This window comes from Corvus moneduloides, chromosome 5 (genome assembly GCF_009650955.1).
Source record: "Corvus moneduloides isolate bCorMon1 chromosome 5, bCorMon1.pri, whole genome shotgun sequence".
NCBI classification, from domain to species: domain Eukaryota; kingdom Metazoa; phylum Chordata; class Aves; order Passeriformes; family Corvidae; genus Corvus; species Corvus moneduloides.
In genome coordinates this window covers 46783674-46797356 of record NC_045480.1, presented here as the reverse complement: position 1 = coordinate 46797356, position 13683 = coordinate 46783674, and the positions used below count along the sequence as shown (strand labels likewise).

The 13683-nt window shown below is 39.4% G+C and overlaps 1 protein-coding gene across 1 annotated transcript in view; it reads left to right on the top strand.

Annotated features, from left to right (window-relative positions):
- The window catches only part of TNKS (tankyrase), a 135418-nt gene that overhangs the window by 59455 nt on the left and 62280 nt on the right, over window positions 1–13683 (top strand). Inside the window, 2 exon segments of the mRNA XM_032107995.1 lie at window positions 11527–11563; window positions 12352–12427. Coding sequence (XP_031963886.1) covers window positions 11527–11563; window positions 12352–12427 — 113 coding nt within the window.

Genomic DNA, 13683 nt, shown 5'->3' with positions numbered 1-13683 from the left:
TGGCTAGGAATCCCCCTGCCCAAAAGCTGAAAGTATCATACTTCCAAGGGTGGTTTGAGTTGCTGAAGGACACCACTGAAGGAAATCTTCTTGTGAAGCGCCATCTGTATGCTCAATAATTATGTGGACTTCCATATCTAAGCATAACCTTCTCTTTGGAGCAAAACAGTAAATATAGAAACTGTCTGACAAAAAACAGAGGCAGACTGACATCTTACACTGTTGGACTCCTAGAGAGCCCACTGCCAAGGGTCAGAACTGCTGGTGTGACTGTTGAATGGAAAAAGAGAAGCCAGGAAGTTTTTGTACTCCCTCTCTTTGAATATTTCCTTGCCTGTTTCTTGCCTTGTGTCCTTTATCTAAATCCAAAACCATTTTGATTGCAGTAAAGGATGTTATGGCTGGAACTGTTTTAATGGCACAGTGTGATCCAGCAAGAGCTGTCCTTTCTCTGGGTGTTTGTTCTTCCTCCCTGCAGTTTTTGTTGTGCTGCTCCCTGAAGACAGACCCAGTTCTCTTTTAACCTGTCTTTGCTCCGCTTAAGGGATGCTCAGAGGATGGCAAAAAGGAGAGGCAGCATCAGGAAGCAAGTTCTGTTAGTAATAATCTCACTATTTCCTGCATCAGTAACTGGGCTTTTATAGGAAGGGATAAGCAGGAATCCTAAACTGTTGTTGGGGAAAGTACAGTATGATTTCTCCTTGATGGTATGTACTCTCTGGGAGGAGTGGTAATACCGAGTTAGCTCATGCCGAACTAACACACCTAGGACACAGTAGATAGAACCTGTGTTAACTCTTTCATGGTCTTTCCTTTTAGGTTAAATGGAGATTTAAAATACTACTTTTTTGAAAGATAACAATGAACTGTGTCTCAGAATAACTTTGAAATAAAACCATAGACTGGTTTAGGAACTGCGGGTAACCACATTACCTAATAAGATCACTTAAACATATTTTCTTTAGTATATTTAAGATAATTAATGGTTGTGATGAATGAGGAATGTAGGAATACTTTCTGGCCAATTATATTTTGAATTATTTGAGGTAAGCAGAGTCTTCAAATCTAGTGAGATTTCTGAAAGTGAGTGAAAAGGGAAAGCAGTATTTTTTCCTACTTTGTGCAGAACACATTAAAACTACCTTTTAGTGCAGGTCTACACAGAAACCTGCTGAGGTTGTCATGCTGAGGGCTCATGCAGTTTATGTATTTCCTTTCTGTCCAGCAACAGAGAGAGCACCTGTTTTGGAAGGTGCTTTATTTATGGATATACCTATGAAGGTAAAGTCCTTTACTTAGTTTTCCAGTAGCAATAAAGTGTGCATGGTGTATCAACAGTTTCCATTTGGGCAGAACTGATGACTGGTGTCCATAATCACCTTGTATAGGGTATGTCTTGAACAGGCAGCCCTGTGTTGTATCTGATGAAACTTGCTGTGCATGAATGAAAGTTGAAGAAGGAATGCTCTCCTTATAATGTCAGCAGTCTGGTAAATTAAATCTCTTTAATTAGTGAGTTAGTATCTCTTTCCTTCTCTCAGACTTCTTTTTTTTGTGTGGTGCTATTTCATTTCCAGTCTTTATAACGAACTATATTGTCATTTAGGGCAATAAATTATTCTTTTGAAGAAATCATATGTATAATCCTGTTACCTCTGAGGAGCAGCTAAGGAGTTTGGGTTTATCTAGTTTGAAGAAAAGGGGGCTGAGGGATGCTTTCACTGCTCTCCCTAGTTGCCCAAGAAGGGGAGGTGGACACAGAGGTGCTGAGCTCTTCTCCCTGGGATCTAATGACAGGAAGCATAGGAATGGTTCAGAAGTGTTCCAGGGGAGCTTTTTAGATCGCATGTTAGCGTTTCTTCACTGAGAGGGTGGTCATACACTGGAACAGGCTTCTACAAGATGTGGTCAATGCCCCAAGCCTGTCGCTGCATAAGAGGCATTTGGACAATGCTCATAACCACAAGCTTTAGCTTTTGGTCAGCCCTGAAGTGGTCAGACAGTTGACCTACATGATTGCTGCAGGTCCCTTCAAACTGAGATAGTCTGTTCTATTACGCATTTAACCAGTAAAGCATTTAAAACATTGAGGTTGATATAAGGGACTGAAAATGTTTACAGAACTTGAGTTGTATGTAGTATTTAGTTATTCTTTCATTGCTGGTAAATAACATAACTGTTCTCAGGTAGACCTCCAGGACACTGGCAGTAGATATTGTTACTGCTGTATTTCCATCTTGTGGTGTCTTATTCCAACAGGAATAGCAGAAAGTGCCTGAGTGTAAATAGAAAATTCATTTTTCCCCCAACTGGTGTTTTAAAAGTTATTTTTTAGTGAGGATAACAGTTTGCATATTTAGATTTCAATCATTTTCTGTAAATTGCAGCTTTCTTTCATCTTTCCTCTGTGCCCTAAGTCACATTAGGGCACAGAGCTGCTCTTTGCCTGAGTGAGTATGCAGAGACCTCACCATGGCTCAGATCAGGCAAAGCTTAAGTTGAGTTACTGTGACTGATCACTGCTACTGTAAACGTCTTCAGAAAAGGTGTTAAAAGAAAGCTTTTAAAAATGAGATGAAACAAATGGAACCGTTGTATTCAAGTATATAATATCTGTATCATAAAATCTGATGGGGATGATAAGGGATGGGAAGGATGTTCCAAGTTAAGCAGCTGCTCTTTACTCTGGGATACCAGCACGAGTCTTTCATATCAATCCACATATCCTGTTTCCAGTCATGCCATTGTCTCCTTTCTCCTCCTGATTTGTACCAAACTTTCCCTTATCTTCCCACTGTCTTTTGACTCTTAGCTGTCAAATAAAAACCCATGATGAGGGAAAATTTGCCCACAGCAACAAGGCAAATGGGTTACTTTTGGGGAGTTATTTTGTTACCATCTTTTTGTTGCGTGGAAATGCATATTTTCCCAAATGTTTAAACTGAACTGTTGACAGATTAGTTTTCTGTTTGGCTTGACAAAATTGTTCATTATAACAAAATCTGTTACCTATGTTTTGTTATTCTTTTAGTAAGGACTTATTTGCTGTGCTTTGCTTAAGTGTTGCATAAATACGTGTTGGCTCTTTCATTGCTGTGTGTTTGACAGGTTTGCCCTGTTTCCTGCAGTTATAAAGGAGTTCCTCCCTTCTGCTCACTCCTCTGGGGCCCAGCAGGCAAAGGAAATGTTTCGTATTTTTGTCCAGGAGCTAGAGGAGTGATTTAACTGGATTTGAGTTCCTTCCAGGGTATGTGCTGCAGGGCAAGCATGGCAACACACGTGCATTTTTTATGAGGTGGCAGCCTGTGTTTTCTCAAACTTGTAGAGTAAGTTTAGATACACAGGGCGGCTTCAGATGTACGGAGGAAGGATTGTACTGTTCAGTAAAAACAGTACTTTGGCACATATGTGCGTTTTATGTCTCCTGTTCATTTTCTACCAAACATTAAGAACCCCCACTTCTTTAAATCTGTACAGTTTGTTAGTACAAAATCTGTCCTGTTTGCTACAGCTAAGAGAATATAGATTTTTTGGTTAAAATAAATGCTTCAGTTTTAAATGCAGCTGTGGATTTTCAGGCACACTGTCCCCAGCTTGCTAGCATGTTTTATCTACAATGGAAAAATTGGAGAGACAGCAAAATTTAGTCTGCCCATATTTACTCTGCAGTTCTTTTCAGAGAGAGATGGGATGATGGAGCATAATTTTGGAGCTTGCCTTTATACAGTATGGCTTTCCTGAGGGTTACGTTTTATATTTTTCTTGCTAGTTGTCTTCCATACTTTGTGTCAGTTATAACAGGTATTTCTATGGTTTCTCTTTAGAGAATGTTCTGGGGAATTGACTGATTTACTTGTTTGTGGATGTTGTTTGGAAAGAGAGGGGAGGGAGCTGGCTTTTGAAAAGGATGCAGTAATATGAGAGCAGCTTGGCTATCTATCCAGTTCTACTGTACTCAAGTCTTTGACAAAGAGAGTTTCTTAGTACTTTGTCTTCCTCCAGAAAGTTTTCCTAGAAATCCTGGAGAGAAAATGCATATGCAGGCATATTACAGAAATGAGAAAGTAATTGTGGCTGAATAATGGAACAGTTTATTAGTTATTAATATTGAGCATGGCCGAAGTAGTGGGAATTACAGTGGATGATTGTTTTTGCTGATAGCTGGAATTAATACAAGAAATGAAGGGCAGAGCCATGGGAATGTTGCCTTTGCAGTAGGCATGAAGGGGTGGGTAATGGGGAAGGATCTTGAAAAAAACCTGTCAGACTTCTTTTTCCATATGTAATTTCACAAAAGATGTCATGAATATTGAACTTTGGTGAAGAGATGAGCCTCAACCCCTTCAGTTTTTCCATCACACCAGTGTGTTTTGAGTTGCTGAAGGTTTGGGTTTTCTTCCCTGTCATTTGACTTGATATTCTGCAGTCTTTTTAACTTTTTCAATCTCAGTCTGAAGACATGACAGATGAGAGTGGTGGTGGTGTCTTCAAAATCAGTACAGCATTCTAAAACAGTGCAGATGTAGTGAAAATACTAATTTTTTTACACTTAAGAATAAAGAATGGATGTGTGCATGGTGTTTATATGAGTAGCATGCACTGGTATGGAAAAATGAAACTACTTGTACAGGTCCTCTAAAGAGAACAGATTCTAGAATGTTTGTCAGATTTATTATTTCTAGAGAAAGAAACTATATTGTAGGGTGTGGTAGCATTGTTGAGACTAAAATGATTTATATGGATTACTGTGTAATGGGTGGTTGTAGGTTTTTTCCAGATTTGGGGGTTTTTTTGTTGCTGCTTTGCGTTGTTACTGGCTTGGGATGTGTTCCTGTTTTTATTATCACTATCATTATTATCATTATGGTCTTGCAGTGTGATGTGTTGTGTCCTTTTTTCTACGCTTTCAGGAAAGTTCTTCTGACTACTGTGATGTGACTTAACTTCATCTTTGTATCTAATGATTTAAGAGTTAAGAAACTTGAAATCCTCTGAGAAAGGGCCTTTTTTCGTCTTTCTGCTACAATATTGGAAATCTGGTAGCATTGTTTTAACAAATAGATCAGCACTACTGAAAAGAGGCCTCCTAAGAAACAGAATCATTATGTGCCGAATGTGAGCTTGCTGGTGCTGTAACTACACATGCACTGAATATGCATTTTGATACACCACCTAATCCTTCTTAGTGACCAGACCCCTAATGCGCAATGTGTGTAATTTATGCCTGGATATGAAGACAGCATTTGGTAACTGCTATATCATATATATGCTTATGTGATAGATGTGTTTTGAACTGATGTCTTAATAGACAAGAATCTCTTCTATCGGTTAAGACCCTGGCAGAGGTTTTGCCAATCTGCACTATATAAAGCTGCAGGTTTTTTTGATGTAGTGCTTTCTGCCAGGCCTTAGAAGAGGCTTTTTTCCCCTAGAACAGTAAATCAAGAATGCTCTACATTTGAGCTCTGCCCACTCAACTGGAAGATGTTCCAGGCAGGATGCTGCAAGCTCAGTGGTTTGGTAGAGTTATGGCCAAAACCAAATGATGTTTGCTTGTTTCTTTAACTTCCACACCCCCCTTTAAAACATATCCCTGAAAGACTTCACTATTAGCTGAGTAATACTAAATTTTTAAATTTCAGTTACAAACGTCTAATTTCAGTCCACATGCACAGTGCCTGACTCATCTCATCGAAGAGGCAGAGTCAAGACACCAAACCTTTCCTCCTTGGTAACATTGCTCCTTGCTGGAACTTGTTCTTGAAGGCATTATCTTCTGAGTTGCTTTTCTGTCACTTGCATATACTAGCATTGCTTTGGGGTTTTTCATCCGTGACAAGAGCTTAAAATTAGGATCTTGCTGTGTTCCTGGTTGAGCCTATTAGACAGCTTATAAAATCAGCCCATTTACTTGTGAGAGACTGCTGAGCAGAGAAGTGCAAGAAGCATAAAGAAATTAACCCTAACAAGTGGGAAGTAAAGTATAATATAATTGTTAGTAAAACCTGAAATTGTAATTTTTTTGCTCATGTGTTTCTCTACATACTTAGTTATAAATGCCTTTTCCCAAATGATATTATTTCAACGTATCTTTGTTTTTTCATTGACTTTTTTTTTTTAGGCAGTTATTCCCACAACCTTGTGCTATTTGGATGGTTAAAAACCTTCTTGCTCTGATTTAATGCCATATTTTCGTTTCACCTGCTGCTTTACATATAATAAAAGCTAAATGAGGAAGAAGGAATTGATGAGTATTTTAATGGTATGATTGGATCCTTCCAAAAGCAGCCATGTTGAAAGTAAAATTTGAGTTTGCTAAAAAAATTATGTTTAAAAAACCCCCAAACCCAAAAAACTCATCCTGTCCCAACAACCCTAGTAGTCTGTCACAAGCACAAAAAGCCTTGTGCTCTGATTATAACTTGAATGTTTGTTTGAATACTTAAATATTACTCCAAAGACCTCAGAGGATTAAAACGGATGGTGTATGTGGATGTGTGTCATTGATCACTTAGAGGTCTGTGAAGTCTTGGAGTGTCAGGGAAGAGGTGTATTTTAATTTACTTCTGTGCAGTTTATTTCTTTGCTAAACTCTGGATTCTGGCCCATGGATTGCTTTCTTTGTAGCAATGGCAGCCCAAATGTAGAGTTTCCATTCCCCTCTCTCGTCACAGCACCATCCTTGTTCAAGGTCTTCATTCTCAGGGGCCTGTTTGGGTCCCTGGCCATGGACTGAGCTGGATGAAGTAACAAATCTGATGGAAAAACAAGTTCTCAACCCTCCCAGATGCATCAGGACTCTTGTTTTCCCAACAGCCCCATGCATTCCTGTGCTAGCTGAGTATGTGCTTGGAAAGGCACCAGAAACACTTGTAAATGAGGAAGAATGAGAGATTTTGATACCTGCTGTCTCTACTGCTCTGATGGACAGCCTATGTCCTCTGTGTTGCTTGGTAATTGTGAATATTTGTTTGGAAAAAACAAAAAAAATCTGTTGGAGTGTTCACAAAGATCTTGTCAATCTTCCCATGGGATATCTATTTTCAAGAATGGAAGTTCAGGTTTTCAGGGCAGGCAACCAATAGCAAGTGTTAGGTCTGCACACAGTCAAAAGTCAAATATAGAGCTGCCATGTTTTCTAGTGGAGCAGGATTTCACCCCTGACTTCCAGTGCTGCTAAACTTGAGCTGCCAAGAGAGAACAGGAGGTCCTGAGGAGATCACTTGAGATTACCATGAAACTTAAGGAGCTGAGCTCAGTGAGACCAAACACTGGCACAGGTTGCCCAGAGAAGTGGTGGAGTCTCCATCCTTGGAGAGATGTAAAAGCCACCTGCACACAGTCCTGAGCAGGATGTTCTAGGTGACCTTGCTTGCATAGAAGGGTTGGATGAGATACCTCCAGAGGTCCCTTCAATCTCAAACATTCTGTGATTCTGTGATACTCATGAATTTTCCCTCCCCAGCCTAGGGCCATGGTTGCACATTCATCAGGCTCACATTCTTCTGTCACATGTCATTGGCTAGCCTAAAAATTTTCACTGTTTGTAAGTATTCTGGGGATTTAGATTTATAATTGTGATTCCATATGATGTATGACTTCATATGGAAAAACCTCTTTCATTTTTCAGTTTGGTTGAAAATATGTTAATCCTTTTTGTTCCCATTATATGCTGTTATTGGGTAATAATGGCATGATTTAATTTGTGTGACGTTAATTTTTAGGAAATTTTCTTCACTGTGGAAAGCTGACATGTGGTAGTATGGTAAAGCAAAACCTGCTTTGTCCAGCATGACATTTTAGATCTGGCTGGTTCCTGTATTAGCTGATGTGTATGGAGGGATGGGAAGGGAATTCACCTTGGTTTTGAGTGGTGATGCATTGAAAAATCACTGTTGATTTATGCCATGCATTCAGATAGGTTTTTCAGCTTTCAGTATTCAGTTGAAATTTCAAGACTTTTGGGAGAGAGTGAAATAGGGTTATTTGTTTGTAAAGATTGATTCATTATGTTATTTTTTCCCTGCTTCCAGCTACTGGTCTGCTCAACTGCCAGGTGCAAGCAGCCACTGATGTCTGATAGTTAATAAGCATTTGCTGCTGATCAGCTACTGCAGGATACAGCTAGGGCCAGACACAGCAGTGACAGCATAGCCGCAGCTGATCAGAAGTCTTGGAGGTAATTGGTTTTCTCCTGGGAGGGTAACACAAATAGAGCTAGTTAGTTGCCTAATGGTAGCTGTGATTTGAGACACTGATTATCTCTGTTTACCAGTGATGACTTTCTAGTTCCAGCCTAAATGGAGCAGCAGTGGTGTGATCTGGGATCAAGTAGAGAACTTCATGGTTTAAATAATGCTGAGCAAGCTGTAGCCAATGAACTTGATCAGATGCAGTGAATACCAGACACTGGGTGGTTTCTGCTGTGCTTACCTACCAGCTTTTGTCTGACGAGAAAGGAACAGGGACACTGCTTTGCTATAGCGTTCCCTGCTTCCCATTTCACACCTTGTGTTTGCCTTAAGAAATTCCCAGGCCAGCTATCTCTGGGCTACCCAGCATGCAGATGCCCTTTCACGAAACTATAAATTCTAACCTGCCCAAAAGAGCTCTTTAAGAGATGTTCCTAGCTTAGTTAAAGTCAGTTTGACATTCTTTGAACAGAAATATTATGTGAGGTTGATGGTCTGTATTCCTGTACTTGTGCTTAGAACTTGAAATTCATCTCTGCCCATGCACACATGGTTTGTTTTCAAATGCTTCAAATGAATATTTTATTAGGTAGCTGCGGCCAATTGCTGCAGGATGGCCTTTGATGAGCTGCGTAGCCGAGTGGCGTTAGCTGTGTTGGCAGAGCCCTCTGGTGGGAACGCAGCCTGTGCCAGCAGCAGTCGGTCCTGTTGCCAGTGCCACCCACTTCTCCCAAATGCCGTCAGCCAGACCTCTCTCGGCTCTGTGGTATCCCACCAGCTGGTTGCTCGAGTGGCCAGGGGGTTCCTCTTCATCCCACAGAGCCTGTGGAGCTCACTTGACCTTTTTTTTTGTTAGCAAACCTGATGGTGTGCTGTTAAGTGCTTGTATCATTTTAGGTTTTGATTTGCAAAATACAGTGGCTCTTTGAGAGTAATAAAGTTAGCCATATACAAGAGAATATTTTCTTAATCCTAATCAGTGTAGGAGAACCATGATGAAATTCAAGAATTGCATGTATGAATTTCGACCTTGTAAATACCTATTTTTAAAAAGTACTGCTTAATAAAACTAACTGTTCTAATCAGGCATGCAGGGGGACATTTCTAAATCAAGAGCCACAGCTTTCCTTTTTCATTGGACACTAATGCTTGTGCTAATCAAAGTATTAGAGGAAACAGCTTTTGTGTGATAAAATAGCAACTTACTGAGCACGAAGGAAAAAAATGTTATTACTTCTCTAACCTAGTATGTTCAAAAGCCTGGTTAGGACTGCTAGATGCATTGCCAAACCAGAATGTGCAAAGAGGTACTTTAATCTGGTTACATCTCTAAAGTGTTGATATAACACGGGCCAATAACTCTACTGCAGGAAATCCAGCTGTTTGAGATTGTTGCACAAACAATGCAGTAGTCATAAAGAGTCTCTTTTTCTTCCTCACATGCTGGCCAGAGCTTTTCAGTTACATTGATTTGAAACACTCACAACTGTGCCCAGTATTTTATCTTCATTAAAATAAAAAAAGAGGAACATGTACTATGGCTTAGAAAAGGCTGTTGCCTGTGGTGGACAGGCCCCCCTTCTGATGAAGCTGGAGAGTGGGAGCAAGTCAAAGGCAGTCATATTTCTTTGTCACTTGATTTGCCTCATGATGAAGCTTTCCTTAACATAGACATAAATTCTTTCAAAAGCTAAATTAACCTTCCTGGCCTCTATTTGAAATAACCAGTTTCACCTTTGCTTTGAACTTACGTGCTCCATTGCTGGGGTTCAGCAACACAGAACAGTTCTGTTAGGAGACCCATCATGTGAGTGGCATGGTGGAACTCCTTGCTTCAGGTTGTTGTGAATTCCCAAAGCTGAATATCATTCAGAAAGCGATTAAACACACCTGTGAAAGGAAGAATCACCAGTATGATGAGATGTAGATATTGCCTTTGAAAATTCCATGTCTACATCCAAGGGAATGGGGCAGGAAGTGCATGGCTGTGTGTACTCACCCTCCTCCTTACCCTTGTGTGAAGGCAGGATGCTGAAATAAGGGGACTCCTTAAGGAGAGGGCTGGTTTTGTTGTGGTTCCTGTGATCCTCTGCTGTTAGCTGGAGGAGCCATGGTGGGGGGAGTACCAAGCTCTTTGCTATGGATTGGGACTCTAACCCTCCTCCTGCACCCTACCGCTGTTCTTTAAGGGATGTTTTCAGATGAACCTTCCATCTTACCTGCTGTCCAGTCTGGCATTTTCCATGGCCCTGTGGCTTTCCTCACCTGTAATGGGAGTTTCACTGGAGGCTTATTACAATTGCACATAAGAGGCAGCACAAAGGGGTTTTTTTCTTCTTTCATGACAGCTTCTGTTTCCTAATTTTCTTATAGCATTGTGGTTAGAGGCTTTAATTCTCTGGCAGATGGTATACGGTATGTTTTTCAAACCCTGTACCTTTTGGGTCTAGGACACACTCTCTTCTGTGACTTCATAAAGCTACTAAGAAGCTATTTTTCTAATTTCTGAATTAAAATTCCATTCCATTTGTATTGCACAATGTCATCATGATTCAGCTTTGTAGAATACTGTCTTACTTCTGTAGGTTATCTTGTTCCATGCTCTTCTTAAAATGCTAACATAGAGTTTTAATCCTGTGATGCAGCAACCCTTGTTAGTTATCTGTTTTAATTCAGGACTTCAAATGTAAATGTTGCTTTAACATTACTCGTGGTTCTCTCTAATCTCAGAGTCTCATAGCAAAATCTGTTGCAGAGTTCATCCTCTTTTGTCTGTGCTTTTCATTTGAAGCGTCTATTTTGTTGGAAAATGGCTGATGATATAATACCTGGATTTTTTTTTTTAATAATCCCTGCTCTTCTAAAGAACTTAGTGAAGTGTAATATTACCATTCAAATAGGCAGGTGAGAGCCTTGGAGATCGGTAATTTGTACCTTTTCAAAAGCCGCACTGCCTTGCTTTGTCTTGGAATTTATTATGCTTCCCAAGTATAATGTGACATACTGAATAGGGCAGGGGGTGGGGACATTGTCTTCAGCTGACATGCTGCTATCAGCGGGACTGTGTTTCTGGACACAAGATTTCGCAGTCATTGGTTGTCCGAAGAAAGCCTTTCCATCTGAGGATTGGACAAGAAGATGCGTCAATTTGCTGCCCGTCTCCAAGGTACTGGTGATGCTGCCTCCACAAGCTGGCTAACGTCACAGCTCCATCACCCAGCGGGGTGTGGGCTTTTTTCTCCTCTTCTGTTTTAATTCTGTATTTGCTTCCTACTGCATTTCTTAATCTGTCTTCTGCCAAATGCTAACAGCATGATATTTTGCAATCATTTAGGTGAATACAAGAAGGACGAACTCCTGGAAGCTGCTAGGTGAGTGCTGCTTAGAATATAAAACATATTTTGGGGGTGGAAGCAGGCGAGGAAAAGGGTTTTTTAAAATAGTACTGTTTTGTCATTGCCTTTCCATGAAATGCTGCAAGCAAACCACTTAATTAGCATAAATCTCTTCAGACTTTAGTCTGGTACAAATGTAAAAGCCTATTTATGTAATTGAAATCCCCCACTATGGTGGTTATAAGGTTAATATTGAGTTTTTGCTTTAAGCTGCTTAAATCCTCTTTATTGTTTTGTGACTGTTCTTTTTAGGGGCAATTTAAATATTGGAATCTTTCTTTTCTTTTGGTTTTTACTGCTACCATAGGATGTATTTTGAAAATAGGATTTATCGGAACAGAGCATAAGGGAGCCTATACAAAAGGTGTAAAGTTCAATTGTATATTGCAAAGATGCTTTTCATCCTTCCTTCTGACTGCACAAGATCATTTTATATAAACCGTTAACCCTTCTAAAAACATTCATTTCAACACATGGTTTTCAGAGGATCTACAGAATTAGAAAAAGGAAATACGAGGTTAAGGAAAGAAACTGAGGTGTTTTTGCATGATCTGTTGCAACACATTTAACTGTAAATTTAGTATTCTTTTCTGTATTTACCCTTGGTTTCGAAATGTTCAGAAGATTCTGTAGCCTTCCAGCACTCTCCCTGCCACAGTACAAATTTCAATATACTAGACTTTGCAAAATACTTGCTGAGGAGATGGATATCAAAGAGCTCTGCCCTTTTTTCCCCCTTTCCCTAATCATCTTCTCATTTACAGGAGTGGTAATGAAGAAAAGCTGATGGCTTTATTGACTCCTTTAAATGTGAACTGCCATGCAAGTGATGGGCGTAAGGTAAGTTAATACCTGCTTTATATTTCAGTTATTCAAGAAAGGCCAATTTAAGCATACTGGTAAGCATAAATGTATAAACCAAGGAGGGGGGGGAACTAGTGATGCCTTTTTACCATAAAATTAAATGCTGTTATACTTGACACTGGCAGTTGTGACAGATTAAGTCGGCAGATGTGGATTTTGTGTGTGTCTTTTAAATGTCGAACCCTGGTCTCCATGTAAAAGAAACTTTAAGATCTTTTGTAAGAAAAACAAAATGTACTGTTGCAGATGGATAAAATAATGAAGGGAAGAAAGCTATTATTTGTATTTGAACATTGTCTGGGTGAGGTGGTTGGTATTCAGCTTAGCTCCTAATACACTGCCACGTAGACTGGCACTGTATTGCTATGTTTAACACCTTCTGCATTTTCTTAAGTTTGACATTATTGTTTTGACTTTCTCTGGCAGAGATGTTTGAATGAGTTAAATTAAGAATTAGGCTGAAACTGGAGGAGGGAAGAACATACGGAGTGAGAATTAGATCCTATGATTTTTGATGTTTTAGACTTCAAGATGATAGTCTGTCTAGACTGTTGGATTTACAAATGTTGGGGGGGTTTTTTTTATTTGATTTGTTGGTTTGTTTTTTTTTTTCTTTAAACTGTGTACCAGAATGTTTTTAATATGTATCTGTTAAAGCCTTTCACCTGTAACAGTACATCTCATTTTTGGAGAGAAAAGCATGGGAGCGTTTTCTTTTATAGTTTTTTTTTATTTTTGATGGAGTGTGTTGAAGCACAGTATAAACGTCTGCCCATCCTGGAGCTGTTGTGGAACAACCCAGTTCCACTGAAGTCAGTAAAGATAGGTCAGTTTGCACTTACTTTTGATGAAAAGGTATGTTGTTACTGAATATAAAAAATTTAGCTCCATTGTACAAAAATTCATAATTTTTATACACATTTAAAAATGTTTCTCAATTGTAGTATCTACAATACATACTACGTGACAGAAAACCCAGCCAGTTTTTTGTTTATTTACATTTATCACTGATTGAAGGTTGATGCATCTTCCAGGTTTTGAAAACAATTGATTTTATGAACTGAGGACAGGCAATTGAACAAGGGCTTTATTTAATTTAGCGGTGTTGGAACTGATGAAACACTCCCCACATTTTAAGGTTAAACATATTGCCCATATTTCCTGAATTTACTTTTCTTTTTTTAAGACTTTGCTGTTCAAGTAGAAGTGTATTTAGGTATTAATAGTGCTGT